The sequence below is a fragment of the Anser brachyrhynchus genome (genome assembly GCF_964034855.1).
Source record: "Anser brachyrhynchus genome assembly, chromosome: 30".
Taxonomy (NCBI): Eukaryota; Metazoa; Chordata; class Aves; order Anseriformes; family Anatidae; genus Anser; species Anser brachyrhynchus.
The window spans coordinates 830,566-845,418 of record NC_137723.1 but is presented as its reverse complement, the minus strand read 5'-3'; the positions used below and the strand labels follow the sequence as shown (position 1 = coordinate 845,418).

The window sequence follows — 14,853 nt, the reverse complement described above, 5'->3', positions numbered from 1 at the left end:
CATCTCTGCAGCATTCTGGGGACAGGGCAGAGGCTCATGGGGTTCCTATGGTGTCCCACCAAGTGGAGCGGGTGGGTGGGGGACATGGCATGGGACCCCAAAGGGCCAAGCATGCCCTGGGGTGCCTCAGGCACGGCACTGCTGGCCGGCCGAGGGAAGGGATCGTCCCGCTCTGCTCGGCCTGCTGTGAGCACTCGAGCACTGCGTGCAGCTGTGGGCACCACAGCAGATGAAGGGCGTGAAACTGTGCGAGAGCCTTCAAGGGAGGGCTACGAGGATGGCTGAGGCTCTGCAGGGCAAGGGGTGTGAGGAGCGGCTGAAGGCGCTTGGCTTGTTGAGCCCAGAGCAGAGGAGACACAGGGGAGGCCTTGCGGTGGCCCACAGCTTCCTGATGAGGGGAGCAGAGGGGCAGGCGCCGGTCTGTGCTCTCTGGGGCCAGCGACAGGGCCTGAGGGAACGACGTGGAGCTGTCACAGGGGAGGCTCAGGCACTGAGGAGACGGTCTGCTGCAAGACACCTTCCCAGGCACCAAAGCCTGAGGACAGAAAGCACCCAGGAAATGCCACTGCCAGACTCCATTGTCCCGTGCAAAACTTTATTTGCCACAGTGCTGCTGCTGCTATGCCTTGATGTGCTCCAGAGGAGGGAACAAAGAGCCCCCACAGACTACTTATGCTCAGCACCATGCACATAGCACAGATCAACCCCAAACTAGGAGGCAAAGGTGGCCTGCAATGGCCGGCAGCACACGGTGACCACATCCCTTGCACTGGGGGTCTGCAAGCAGTGCAAGCAGAAGGGAGAGGAGCGTGGAGAGCTGCTGCAGCCCCTGTGCTGCCCGCTGGGGCTCAGAGGCAGGGTGAGACCCGCGGGTGCCAGCAAGGCTTGTGCCCCAGCACAGGAGCCGTGTGCAGGGCAGAGCCCAGGGTCTGCAAGGGGCCTGGCCCCTGCATGCAGCATCCAAGCCCTCCTCCAGCAGCAGGGAGGAATATGGGGCAGCCCCCACTGCCCCTCATTCCTGTGCTGCTCCTGCAGGACCAAGAAGAGGTGATGCAGGAGTGGCTGGAGAAGAGCAGGAGCCCGTCAGAGCTGGGGACAGGGTCTACAGGGTGCTGTCCCTCAGGCACAGCTGAATTCCCCGTTTCTTCAAGAGGAACCAGGGGTGGATGCTCTCCCCATTGAAGGAGGCTGCTGTGAAAGTGAAGATCTCGACCCCGTTGTCAGCGTTGATAAAAGACACCTGCTGCTGGGTACAGTCCAGACAGACCCAGATCCTCGTAGGGACAGGGGAGAGGGACAAGTGAGTGGGAGGAGATGTGAGAGACTTGAGATGTTCATAATAGTACTCCACAGCCCAGATCCCTTCTCCAGGGCTCGTGTCGATCTCCCCCTTCCTCTTCACAGATGCCCTGGCCACCCCCACAGCCCACCAAGAAAACTTTAGCCACTCCCCCTCTCCCTCCACCTCCCAAAAGTGCCTCCCCTCTCTGAACTCCTCACGGCCCAGCACGCAGCAACAAGTGTCAAATCTCTCTGGTGTGTCAGGAACCTGCTGCCATTCAGTTTCACGTCTCACACTCGTTTGGTCTTGAGACAGGACAAGCATGGGATGAGCTGTGTCTGCATCCAGGGTCACCTTCACTGCAGGGACAGAAGGAGCCAGGCCATCGGGGGCAGAGCTCAGCCCTGGGCAGGCTTTCTCCAGCTCGGGGCCAGGAGCTGCCCCACGGGGCAGGAGATGGGGCACCTCTTGGCTCCTGAACATGCCCCAGCAAGGGCAGGAGAAGCACCGCAGAGGGCAACCCAGTGCACACCTACCTCTATTTTGAGGCAGAAGACACCTTCTCCATGCTGGAAGGAGAGGGGAGAGCTGGTCACAGCCCATGGCCGGTGCCCAGTGGGTGTGGGCAGGATGAGGGTCCAGCCCTGGGCTGCTCTGTCGCAGCTGCCCACCCTCCCCTGCACATTGCCTTGGCATCATCATACAACCCAAGAATGGGGACACTCACCCAGCTCTGCAGCTTGTTCCACTGGAAGAGGAAGTGAAAAGCAAGGCATGATGAGAGGGGGAGCTTCTCAGCCCATAGCTGCTGCCATGGAAAGATGCCAAGTGTTTGGGTTTATGGAGTCTTACCCATCTTTGCATCTTTTCTCACTGGAAAAGGAAAGGAAAAGAAATGCATGTTTCTGCAAAGAGGAGTGCTTCAAATTCCATGGCTAATTCCATGGCTAGACCCCAAATTTCTTTGCCCTGGTGAGTGGGCACAGACAGTCTTTCTCTCAGACTGGGAGGGTCCGGACTAACAGGGAGCAAGACCCAGCTTTGAGCAAGGCTTGTGCACGTGGAGCAGTAAGGACGGACTCTTGTGCAGCTCTCTGCACCGTGCCACCAAAACACAAGTGGAAGCGAATGGGGATGGGTGGAGGACGTCCCTGTCCCAGAAGCGTCAGTGCAGAGCGGGGCAGCCCCGCAGCTCGCTCCCCGTCCCCACCTTGATCCCCATTCCTTTCAGCCATCCCGGCCGTGTCCCGTGCCCAGGGCAGCCCCAGCCCCAGCACTCCCACTCCTCTGTCAGGGTGAGGGGCCAGCCCTGGGCTTCACTGTCCCAGCTGCCCACCCTCCCCTGCACATCGCCTTGTTGTTCCCTGGGGCCCAAGCACAGGGACACTTACCCAGCTCTGCAGCTTGTTTCTCTGAAAAGGAAAGCAAAAACAATGTGTGATCAGAAGGAAGAGCTGCTCAGCCCATGGCTAGACTTTGAACACATATCACGAGTGGGAAATGGCCAACTTGCACCCAGATTGTGAGAGACCTGACTAACAGTCAGCTAGAACCAGCTTTGAGCAAGGCTCGTGCACATGGAGCAGTAAGGACAGACACTTGTGCAACTCTCTGCACCGTGCCACCAAAACACAAGTGGAAGTGAATGGGGACGGGTGGAGGATGTCCCTGTCCCAGAAGCGTCAGTGCAGAGCGGGGCAGCCCCGCAGCTCACTCCCCGTCCCCACCTTGATCCCCGTTCCTTTCAGCCATCCCGGCCGTGTCCCGTGCCCAGGGCAGCCCCAGCCCCAGCAGTCCCCACTCCCCCGTCAGGGTGAGGGGCCAGCCCTGGGCTGCTCTGTCCCAGGTGCCCACCCTCCCCTGCACATCGCCTTGGTGTTGCCCTGAGGCCCAAGCACGGGGACACTCACCCAGCTCTGCAGATTGTTCCTCTGAAAAGGAAAGCAAAAGTAATGCATGATCAGAGGGGAATGTTGCTCAGCTCATGGTAGACCGTGAACGCAGCCCATGACTGGGAAAATACTGCCTTGCTCCGAGGTGGGACCAAACAAATAGTCATTGTGGCCCAGCTTTGTACAATGCTCTTGTAAGTGGAACAGTAAGGACAGACACTTGTGCAGCTCTCTTGCACCATGCCCAAGCTCAGGGACACTCACCCACTTTGGCAGCCAGTTCCGCTGGAAAAGAAAGAGAATAGTAGTGCATGAGGAGGAAGGACAGATTCTCATCAAATGGCTGCTGCAAAGCCAAGGGCCTCAATTCCTTCGGATTAGGGTGGGAGACTCACCCAGTCTTGCATCTTTTTCCTCTGGGAAAGAAAAACGTAAGGAATCCATGATCAGAGGGGAAAAATTCTCATCCCATGTCTGGACCCCAAATTCTTTGGGTTTGGGGATGGAGACTCACCGATCTCTGCAGGTTGTTCCTCTGTAAAAGAAAAAGAAAGAGAAAAGTAATGCATGTTCAGAGGGGCAGCTTCTTATCCCATGGCTACTCCTCTGAGAAGACACCAAATGCTTTCTCTTTGGGGAAGGAGACTTACCCAGCTTTGCATCTCTATTCACTGGAAAAGGAAAACAAAAGCATGAGTGATCAGAGGTTACAGCTTTTCATCTCAGGGCTGATCCCATTTGAAGACCACGAAGGGTTTAAAGTGGAAAATGACCAACTTACACCCAGACTGGGAGGGACCAGACTAACAGGGAGCAAGACCCAGCTTTGAGCAAGGCTTATGCACGTGGAGCAGTAAGGACAGACACTTGTGCAGCTCTCTGCACCGTGCCACCAAAACACAGGTGGAAGTGAATGGGGACGGGTGGAGGACGTCCCTGTCCTGCAAGTACAGAGTAGGGCAGCCCCGCAGCTCGCTCCCCGTCCCCACCTTGATCCCCGTTCCTTTCAGCCATCCCGGCCGTGTCCTGTGCGCAGGGCAGCCCCAGCCCCAGCACTCCCCACTCCCCCATCAAGCTCCAGCTGCTCCTCCAGCACCCCCGAGCCACCAGCACACAAGCCCCCACAGCCCACCCAGTCCAGTCCCTCCCAAAGGGAGGCCACTTCCCCAGGGGGCTGGGGGCAGGGACTGCAAGGACTCACCCAGCTCTCGGCTCTGTACCGCTGAAAAGCAAAGGCGGAGGAACAGGAGGTCAGCAGAGCAGCTTGGTTGCTCGGTGGGAACATGTGCAGGGGGTCTGGGCCTTCCCACCAGCCCCACGCTGCAGCCATGCTCCCTGGCCTCCCACCCAAGGCCCCTTGCCTTCTCCCCTGCCTTCGTTGCCCAAGGGAGAGGCCCAAGAGGATCCTAAGGCCTTTGGGATCCCCAGGAGAACATTCCCTTCCTCCTCCTACGCACCTCCCTGGGCCAGGGCTCAGCCCCGCTCCAGACCCACGCGGGTCCCTGCAGAACACCTCCCTCTGCTCCATCCCTGCGCTGCCAGCTTACCTTTCTTTCGAAAGAGATAAACACCGAGGCCAATGGACACAGCCAAAAGCACGAGGACCAGAGCCAGAGCCACCATCCAGGGCTGGGCATTGTGGAAGAAGGGAGCTGAGAAAAGGCACAAGGAAAAGGGGTGCATTTCCATGCCCATGGGTGGAAAAGCAAGACCCAGACTTCTTCCAGCTCAGGACAAGTGCAGGGGCCAGGAACACCTCACCCTGGCTGTGCTATTTGTACCTGTGATGTGCAGGGACGATTCCCGCTCCTGCTGGAGGCGGCTGCTCCTGACCACGCAGGACAAGGGCCCCTCCACGCTCCCGGTCACGATGATGGCACCTTCAATTTCAAAGAGCCCCTCCTGGTCCTGGGAATGTGTCTGGGAGACTGAGGGCAGATGCTGCCCACGAGCATTCCTCCACAGCAGCTGCGGCAGCGGGTACCAGCCGGCCGATCGACACAGCACCCGGACGCCTCCGGCCTCGTAGCCCCCCAGGGAGAGGTGGGGGTCAGTGCCTGTGGCTGGGGGAAGAGCCTGCAGCTGGGTCTTGACTTGGGGAGGGATTCAGTTCCAAGTCAAAGACCCCATCTGCTCCCATGCCAGACACAGCCCAGCACAGCCACGGCCCCAGGGGCTATTGTACCAGGTGCTCCATTCACCTACCCTCACCCCAAACCACCCCGGCTGATGCCGGAACCAGAGGGCAGGGCTGCACAATGCCAGTAGCCCCAAATTGCCCTGAAAACCCAGGTGCCAAGCTTTAGTGCCTCCAGGCAGCGTCTCGGCACCAAGTCGTGCTGGTTCAAGAAGCCCCAAGACTTCCAGACAATGTCTCATGTCTCCCCCAGCACACAAAGCAAAAGTAAAGCAGACATCCGGCAGCTCAGAGGACTCTGCGATTCTCCCTGTGTGGTGTTTGGTCCCATTGCTGACACAGCTGAAGGAGCTGCTCAGCAGCCTGTGCCCAGTGCACTCACAATATTATGATTGTTGTCTTCGAGGACACCAGGGAAAACAGACAAAAATATCCATGGAGCTCTCTCCCCAAATATTACCTCCACATCCATGGGCATGCTCAATGCTGTGAAGTAGCTGAAACATTAAAAGGACACGTAAACTCTGCCCTGGAAGCATCACCCCAGCCACTAACCTGACACCTCCAGTTCCACAATGTCTTCGTCATAAGCATTAGCATTTTTCACAGTGCAGACGTACTGGCCATCGTCTGAGGGTCTCAGCCCCGTGATTCGCAAGTCCAGGCTTCCAGCAGAGAGACCATCTCTGGCCAACTCTGTCCTCCCAGCATATGCCCCCATCTGCTCCCCGTACAGGTCCTCTCCATTGCGGTAGTGGTGCACGGTCTCAGAGCTATTGTCCCGGATCCACCTGACGTCCAAGGTGCGAGCATCCCGTTGAGGGGACAAGTGGCAGGGCAGCACGACATCCTGCCCCACGGTGGCAGTGAGAGGATGGTCTGGTGCCATAACTCTGAGCTGGGCTGGGCAATGGAGAAGGGCACAGAGAGGAGGTGAGATTTTGCCATCGCAAATTTAGGGGCAGTGAGTGACAAAGGGTGAGCTGTGCATGAGTTGCTGCTTTCTGCATCCCCCGTGTCCCATGGGAAACCACTGGGGAAACAGGAGAGGTAGAGGGAGGACGTGCAGGAGAAGGAGGTGTGCTGGGAGTGGGAGCCCTCTCTGCAGCATTCGGGCAGGTGAAGAAGAGCCAGAAAGGGCAGCCAAAGCTGTGCCCGTATTGTGTGAAAGAGCCAAAGTGAAAGTGAAACCCATTGGGGGCTGAGCTGTGGGCTCGGGTTCCCCCAGCCCCACGGCCACTCCCCTGCCCCACGGCAGCACATCTGCCAGGCCCAGGTGGAGAGCCCCCAACAGCCCCACAGGATCCTACCTGAGCCCATCTGGAGGAGGAGCAGAGTGACGAGGGAAGTCAGGAGGTCCCTGGCATGGCTGGTGAGGCTGGGGCGTTGGCAGCCGCAGGGGAGCCCCATCTGAGAGAGAGGTCCCCTAGGGGGCATGCAGCCCACCCAGGGGTTCTTCTCCAAGGGAACCCCACCGAGAGAGCAGTCCCTCACAGCACCCAGCAGAGCTGCAGGAAGCACAGGGCTACGCCCAACTTCCCAAGCCTTTTCCCACATCCTGGTTGCAATAATCCTCTAGGAGGAGCTCTGGCCCTGGAGCAGTGGGAAGAAGTGTCTGGGGAGCTCTGTATGCCTAGCACTGAGATGGGGAAGATGCTAAATCTTATCCGAATTAATAGTTAGCTACATATATTGTAAAATATCCTGATTATCGGGGATGTAGATGAGAATCTTATGAGAAGCAGAAGTAAAAAGGAAGATATCGCTCAAGGCCAACAGATGAGGGAAGGATGAACAACTCGTTAGGGAAGGATGAACAACTTGTTGGCAGGAAACAATGCAAAGATAAGCAATAAACTCCTCAATACTGTCCAAGAGCAGGTCAAAGTCCAGAAAGGTAAAAAGTTTGACCTCCTTTTCCTCTTTGCCTTCATCCTGAAAGACCCCTGCCTGCAACCACCAGGCTACATTACGCAGGCACAACCGGGAAGAGCTAAGGGTGGAGAGTATGGAAATGAGTACTTGGAAGAGGTCCGCCTTGTCGGGGATGTTGTGGTTTAACCCAGTCGGCAGCTAAACACCACACAGCCGTTGGCTCACCCTTCCCCCTCCCTCTCTGGGATGGGGGAGAGAAACAGGAAAGTGAAGCGTGTGAGTTGAGATAAAGACAGTTTATTAACACAGTTTATTAACACATTAATTAACATTAATAATAATAATAATAATAATAATAGTACTACTACTAATAATGTGTATGAAACAAGTGATGCACAATGCAATTGCTCACCACCCGCTGACCAATGCCCAGCCTATCCCCAAGCCGGTCCCTCCACCCTGGCTAGCCACCCCTATATATTGTTTAGCATAACGGGGTGTGGAATACCCCTTTGGCCAGTTTGGGTCAGCTGTCCTGGGTCCATCCCCTCCCAGCTCCTGCTGCACCCCTAGCCTGCCCATTGGCAGGACAGAGCGAGAAGCTGAAAAGTCCTTGGCTTGGTGTAAGCACTGCTCTGCAACAATTAAAACATCAGCGTGATATCAATATTATTCTCATCCTAATCCAAAACATAGCACCCTACCAGCTACTAGGAGGAAAACTAACTCTGTCCTAACTGAAACCAGGAGAGGGGAAAATAATGAATATGTATTAGAGCTCATTTGATATGTAAAAGCGCACTTTTTTGAGGAAAGCTATTCCCACTGCGCCCGAAGCACTGCAATAAAGTATACCTACTTTACAACCTTATGGTTGTGGAGTCTTTTCCACGCGTCATCACCACCATCCCATGGCAGCTGGGTGCCCAGTCCACTGCCTTCAGCAAGAACGAGGGGCATTTATCCTGAAGGAGCCTCTCCAGACCTCCAGGGAAATGCACTCTCTAGGCTTGTCCATCTCCACCCATCTAAGGAGGAATCAAACAGGGAGCATTGGGACAATGCGGAGGTGCATAATGTCATCTCGAGACCTCTCCAAATTCTGTCTTGGGGGTGTTTGGTCTTGGAATTTAAGCTGTTAAACATTGCCCCAGTTTCCAAGAAGGTCAGTGAAGAAGGCCCTGGGAATTACACCCTATCAGTGAACCCTATCTGTGCCCTGACTGCAGGATGGGCTTCACCGTTCCCTTGGCCTTCCTCCTCTGCCAGAAAAGCCACGTGGGGCCCAGGCCCCATGTCTGCTCCGACTGTGGGAAAGCCTTTTGGGAGACCATGACCCTCTGCAGGCACCAGCGCATCCACACAGGTGAGAAGCCCTACCACTGCTCGTACTGCGAGAAAAGCTTTCAGGCCAGCTCAACCCTCATCATCCACCAGAGGAACCACACCGCGGAGATGGGGGGTCTTTGGGTCTCCATCCCCACAACATCACAGCTCCTCCATGTCCCATCCATCCTAGAGCTTGATTTTCGCTGCCGCTCGTGCCTTCAACTCCGAGCATAACTTTTACTGTTCCTCCCAAACAACCCTCTGAAGATGATTTGTGTGCATTGAGGAGGACCATGCATGCAGCTGTTGGTCATGGCACAGCTTCTCATAGTGCTTAGGGAAAGTGGTGGTCAGTCAGTCCCCAGTCCCGGGATGGCTTTGGGGATGGTGGGAGCCCAGTGGGATGGAGGACGATTGGGTTAGGGGGTGGTAGGACAGAGGCAGGATGGAGGATGATGAGGTTTGGGGATGGTGGGATCTCGGTGGGATCTCAGTGGGATAAAGGACGAGGGGTTTTGGGAATGGTGAGACCTGACATGGATGGAGATGGGTGGTGAGGTTTGGAGACGGCTCAGCTTGGCTCATGCCTTGAGAACCAGATGGAAGAGAGCATTTGTGTCTCCTCATTGTGTAGCTGGGTTCAAAGATTCTTCTTAGATTCCCACCTTCATGGATTGAAACCTTCAAAGAGGCCAAAGGAGTCCTGCAGCCACGGAGGCTCCATCTCACTGAGGTTTGGTCTGCTTGGATCACCTGCTTCTGTCGGATGCAGTGTTTTTCAAACATACGTTTCCTTCCCCAGTTTCCCCACCATGTCTGCTCTTGATTTTAATGCTGCGATGTTTAAAATACACCCCAACGAGTTTGGCTCAAGAGTGCCTGTCTTTTTCCATGCTTGCTTTAAAATGAGGTGCAATAAAGTGGAAGTGGTTTTCTGAGAGTGCAGGTTTGTTATTGATTGCTGAGGGTTAGGGGAAGCTGGGGTGGTCCTGTGGCTCCTGCATGTCCATCTCATGAAGAATTTGGGTGCTGGGACGTGAAACACGAGTGCAGCAGGTCGGGTGCTGGGGCATGGAGGTGGCTTGCAAGGACCTGAGGGACAGCTTCAACACTGAGGCCACCTGCTGCCTGTGCTTGGAGGACTTCCAAGAGCTCTTGATGCCCCCTGTGGGCACAACCAGGGAACCGGGGAACAGGGGTCAGCTGAAGTTTAGGTTCCTCCTGGCTCTTGACTCCCAGGACCAACACCAAGGAGATGGTCTGCTGCAAGACACCTTCACAGACAGGAGTGCATCTTCACTACATCATGAAATCTCTATAATTTAATTTTAAATATACTGAGGAATCTGGAGAGGTCCCAGTGACTGGAAGCTGCCAAACGTTGCCCCAGAGAAGGGCAGCAAAGAGGACCCTGGGAATTACAGGTCTGTCAGTCTCATGGCAGTGCCTGGTAATGTTACGGAGATTGCTCTGGGAGTGAGTGAAAAACACCTGAGGGACAATGCGGCCACTGGTCACAGGACACAGGGGTTCGTGAGGGGAAGCTCGTGTTCAACAAACCTGATTTCCTTTTTTTCATAAGGTCAGTCTCCCATTTGACCGAGGGAGCCAGTTGAAGTGATGTTTTTGGATTTCAGTAAAGATTATGACATGGTTTCTGACAGTATCCATCTGGACCAAATGTCCATCACAGAGCCAGACAAATGCACAACACGATGGGTGAATAATTGGCTGAGGGGTCAGGCTCTGAGGGATTCTGGTAAAAGGGGCGATATCAGGCTGGCGGCCACCCACGAGTGGGGCTCTGCAGGGCTCCATTTTGGGGCCATGTCTCTTCAGTGGTCCCATAGATGACCTGGATGCAGGACTTCAGAGAAACCTGAGTGAGTTTGTGGCTGACTCTGAACTGGGAGGAGCTGCTGACTCCCTTGAGGCTGGAGAGGCCTTGCAGAGGGATCTGGCCAAAGGGGAGAGCTGGGCAGACACCGCCTGCGGGAAGTTTAACAAGAGCAAGTGCTGGGCCCTGTCCCTGGGCAGGGGCAGCCTCGGCTGTACGTACAGGGTTGGGGGCGAGAGGCTGGAGAGCAGCCCCCAGAACGGGAGCTGGGGGTTGTGGCCGACGGCAAGTTGGATGTGAGCCAGCAGCGGGCCCTGGCAGCCCAAAGGGCCAAGTGTGCCCTGGGGTGCCTCAGGCAAGGCACTGCTGGCCGGCCGAGGGAAGGGATCGTCCCGCTCTGCTCGGCCTGCTGCGGCCTCGCCTCGAGCACTGCGTGCAGCTGTGGGCAGCACAGCATATGAAGGGTGCGAAACTGTGCGAGAGCCTTAAGGGAGGGCTAAGAGGATGGCAAAGTCTGTGCAGGGCAAGGCGTGCGACGGCCCACAGCTTCCTGATGAGGGGAGTGGAGGGACAGGGGCCAGTCTCTGCTCTCTGGGGCCAGCGACAGGGCCCAAGGGAATGGCACGGAGCTGCCACAGGGGAGGCTCAGGAACCAAGGAGACGGTCTGCTGCAAGACGCCTTCCCAGGCAGCAAAGCCTGAGGACAGAAAACACCCAGGAAATGCCACTGCCAGACTCCATCTTCGCATGCAAAACTTTATTTGCCACAGTCCTGCTGCTGCTGTGCCTTGATGTGCTCCAGAGGAGGGAACAAAGAGCCCCCACAGGCTGCTCATGCTCAGCACCAGGCACAGAGCAAAGATCAACCCCAAACTAGGAGGCAAAGGTGGCCTGCAATGGCTGGCAGCACACGGTGACAACATCCCTTGCACTGGGTGTCTGCAAGCAGTGCAAGCAGAGGGGAGAGGAGCGTGGAGAGCTGCTGCAGCCCCTGTGCTGCCTGCTGGGGCTCAGAGGCAGGCTGAGACCCGTGGGTGCCAGCAGGGCTTGTGTCCCAGCACAGGAACCCAGTACAGGGCAGAGCCCGGGGGCTGCAAGGGGCCTGGCCCCTGCATGCAGCATCACAGCCCTCCTCCAGCAGCAGGGAGGAACATGGGGCAGCCCCTGGCCCCACTGCCCCTCATTCCTGTGCTGCTCCTGCAGGACCAAGGAGAGGTGATGCAGGAGTGGGTGGAGAAGGGCAGGAGCCCCCCAGGGTTGGGGCAGGGTCTACAAGGTGCAGTCCCTCAGGCACAGCTGAATTCCCTGTGTCCTCAGCCAGAACCAGGGGCGGATGCTCTCCCCATTGAAGGAGGCTGCTGTGAAAGTGAAGATCTTGACCCCATTGTCAGCGTTGATAAAAGACACCTGCTGCTGGGTACAGTCCAGACAGACCCAGATCCTCGTGGGGACAGGGGACAGGGACAAGGGGGTGGGAGGAGATGTGAGAGACATGAGCTGTCCTTCATCGTACTGCACAGCCCAGATCCCTTCTTCAGGGCTCATGTTGATCCATTTCTTCCTCTCCACATATTCCCTGGCCACCCCCACAGCCCACCCTGAATAATTTACCCTCTTCCCCTCCACCTCCACCAACCAGCAGTGCCTCCCCTCTCTGAACTCCTCACGGCCCAGGACGCACCACCAATAGTGAAATCTCTCCGGTGTGTCAGGAACCTGCTGCCATTTTCTTTCCTGTCTCACACTGCTGTTGTCCTGAGACAGGACAAGCATGGGATGAGCCGTGTCCGGATCCAGGGTCACCTTCACTGCAGGGACAGAAGGAGCCAGGCCATCAGGGGCAGAGCTCAGCCCTGGGCAGGCTTTCCCCAGCTCGGGGCCAGGAGCTGCCCCACGGGGCAGGAGATGGGGCACCTCTTGGCTCCTGAATATGTCCCAGTAAGGACAGGAGAAGCACTGCAGAGGGTAACCCAGTGCACACCTACCTGTATTTTGAGGCAGCAGAAACTTTCTCCATGCTGGAAGGAGAGGGGAGAGCTGGTCACAGCCCATGGCCGGTGCCCAGTGGGTGTGGGCAGGGTGAGGGTCCAGCCCCAGGATGCTCTGTCCCAGCTGCACACCCTCCCATGCCCATTGCCTCGGCGCCCTGGGGCCCAAGTGCAGTGACACTCACCCAGCTCTGCAGATTTTTGTATTTTTTTTTGAATAGAAAAGCAAAATAAAATGCTGATGGGACAGAACAGCTGCTCAGCCCATGGCTGCTTTCATGTAACAACCCCATTTTCCCTTAGTTAGGGAAGGAGACTCACCAAGCATTGCACGTTCTTTTGCTGCAATAGAAAGAGAAAAGGAGACCACGATCAGAGGGCACAGTTTCTGATCTCATAGCTCTCACTTTGATACTGGCTTTTTTTTTTTTTCTTCTGTTTGGAGAGTGAGACTTACCCAGCTCTGCAGCTTGTTCGTCTACAAACGAAAGAGAAAAGCAATGCATCGATGAGAGGAGTCAGCTTCTCATCAATGGCTGCTACAAACCAAAGACCCCGAATTCCGTCAGTTGTGGGGGGGAAGAGAGACTCACCCAGTCTTGCATCTTTTTCCTCTGGAAAAGAAAAGCATAAGGAATGCATGGTCAGAGGGAAAAAACTTCTCATCCATTGTCTATGAAGGAAATTCTTTCAGGTCAGGGATGGACACTCACCTATCTCTGCAGCTTGTTTCACTGGAAAAGAAAAAGAAAGAGAAAAGCAATGTATGGTCAGAAGGGAGAGTATGCCTGTGGGAAGACACCAAATGCCTTCTCTATGTGGAAGGAGACTTACCCAGATTTGCATCCTTTTTTCCTGCTATAAAAAGCAAAAGGAATGAATGGTCAGAGTGGAGAGACTTTCACCCCATTGCTGCTTCCATGGCTAGACCCCAAATTTTTTTGCTCTCATGCATGCGCCCATACCACCTTCCTGCCAGACTTGTAGCAACCAGAAAAACAAGGACTGAGGCCCAGCATTTTGCAAGACTTGTAGCATTAAGAACAGACACTTGTGCAGCTCTCTGCACCGTGCCACCAAAACACAAGTGGAAGTGAATGGGGGTGGGTGGAGGACATCCCTGTCCCGGAAGAGTCGGTGCAGAGCGGGACAGCCCCGCAGCTCGCTCCCCGTCCCCACCTTGATCCCCGTTCCTTTCAGCCATCCCGGCCGTGTCTGTGCCCAGGGCAACCCCAGCCCCAGCACTCCCCACTCCCCCATCAAGCTCCAGCTGCTCCTCCAGCACCCCCAAGCCAGCAGCACACAAGCCCCCACAGCCCACCCAGTCCAGTCCCTCCCGCAGGGACGCCACTACCCCAGGGGGCTAGGGGCAGGGACTGCAAGGACTCTCACAGCTCTCGGCTCTGTGCCACTGAAAAGCAAAGGTGGAGGAACAGGAGGTCAGCAGAGCAGCTTGGTTGCTCGGTGGGAACATCTGCAGGGGGTCTGGGCCTTCCCACTAGCCCCACGCTGCAGCCATGCTCCCTGGCCTCCCACCCAAGGCCCCTTGCCTTCTGCCCTGCCTTCGTAGCCCAAGGCAGAGGCCCAAGAGGATCCTAAGGCCTTTGGGATCCCCAGGAGAACATTCCCTTCCTCCTCCTACGCACCTCCCTGGGCCAGGGCTCAGCCCCGCTCCAGACCCACGCGGGTCCCTGCAGAACACCTCCCTCTGCTCCATCCCTGCCCTGCCAGCTTACCTTTCTTTCGAAAGAGATAAACACCGAGGCCAATGGACACAGCCAAAAGCACGAGGGCCAGAGCCAGAGCCACCATCCAGGGCTGGGCATTGTGGAAGAAGGGAGCTGAGAAAAGGCAGCAGGAAAAGGACTGCGTTTCCATGCCCCTGGGTGGAAAAGCAAGACCCAGACTTCTCCCAGCTCAGGACAAGTGCAGGGGCCAGGAACACCTCACCCTCACTGTGCTATTTGTACCTGCGATGTGCAGGGACGATTCCCGCTCCTGCTGGAGGCGGCTGCTCCTGACCACACAGGACAAGGGCCCCTCCACGCTCCCGGTCACGATGATGGCACCTTCGATTTCAAAGAGCCCCTCCTGGTCCTGGGAATGTGTCTGGGAGACCGAGGGCAGGTGCTGCCCGCGAGCATCCCTCCACAGCAGCTGCGGCAGCGGGTACCAGCCGGCCGATCGACACAGCACCCGGACGCCTCCGGCCTCGTAGCCCACCAGGGAGAGGTGGGGGTCAGTGCCTGTGGCTGGGGGAAGAGCCCGGAGCTGGGTCTTGACTTGGGGAGGGATTCAGTTCCAAGGCAAAGACCCCATCTGCTCCCATGCCAGACACAGCCCAGCACAGCCACGGCCCCAGGGGCTCAGGGACTGGGCACTTCACGCACCCACCCTCACCCCAAAACCACCCTTGCAGGAGCCAGACTCAAAGAACAGAGCTGCACAATGCCAGTGGCCCCAAATTTCCCAGAAAACCCAGGTGCCGAGTTCCAGGACCTTCAGGGAATGTC

At 56.6% G+C, this 14,853-nt stretch overlaps 2 protein-coding genes across 2 annotated transcripts in view; both read right to left on the bottom strand.

Annotated features, from left to right (window-relative positions):
* Positions 1 to 115: 115 nt before the first annotated feature.
* Positions 116 to 14,853, bottom strand: part of LOC308184283 (butyrophilin subfamily 1 member A1-like) — a 16,628-nt gene continuing 1,890 nt past the window's right edge. The window contains exons 3-15 of the mRNA XM_080571298.1: positions 14,311 to 14,592; positions 14,077 to 14,181; positions 13,732 to 13,751; positions 3,825 to 3,846; positions 3,689 to 3,709; positions 3,570 to 3,590; positions 3,439 to 3,459; positions 3,193 to 3,213; positions 2,674 to 2,694; positions 2,135 to 2,155; positions 2,010 to 2,030; positions 1,819 to 1,851; positions 116 to 1,641 (exon numbers count right to left, since the gene is read on the bottom strand). Of these exons, the coding sequence (XP_080427424.1) occupies positions 1,103 to 1,641; positions 1,819 to 1,851; positions 2,010 to 2,030; positions 2,135 to 2,155; positions 2,674 to 2,694; positions 3,193 to 3,213; positions 3,439 to 3,459; positions 3,570 to 3,590; positions 3,689 to 3,709; positions 3,825 to 3,846; positions 13,732 to 13,751; positions 14,077 to 14,181; positions 14,311 to 14,592 (1,148 nt within the window). The 3' untranslated portion in view covers positions 116 to 1,102. The remainder of the gene's footprint in view (positions 1,642 to 1,818; positions 1,852 to 2,009; positions 2,031 to 2,134; positions 2,156 to 2,673; positions 2,695 to 3,192; positions 3,214 to 3,438; positions 3,460 to 3,569; positions 3,591 to 3,688; positions 3,710 to 3,824; positions 3,847 to 13,731; positions 13,752 to 14,076; positions 14,182 to 14,310; positions 14,593 to 14,853) is intronic.
* The window catches only part of LOC308184284 (butyrophilin subfamily 1 member A1-like), a 20,171-nt gene continuing 16,412 nt past the window's right edge, over positions 11,095 to 14,853 (bottom strand). The window contains exons 7-9 of the mRNA XM_080571300.1: positions 12,798 to 12,818; positions 12,338 to 12,370; positions 11,095 to 12,160 (exon numbers count right to left, since the gene is read on the bottom strand). Of these exons, the coding sequence (XP_080427426.1) occupies positions 11,622 to 12,160; positions 12,338 to 12,370; positions 12,798 to 12,818 (593 nt within the window). The 3' untranslated portion in view covers positions 11,095 to 11,621. The remainder of the gene's footprint in view (positions 12,161 to 12,337; positions 12,371 to 12,797; positions 12,819 to 14,853) is intronic.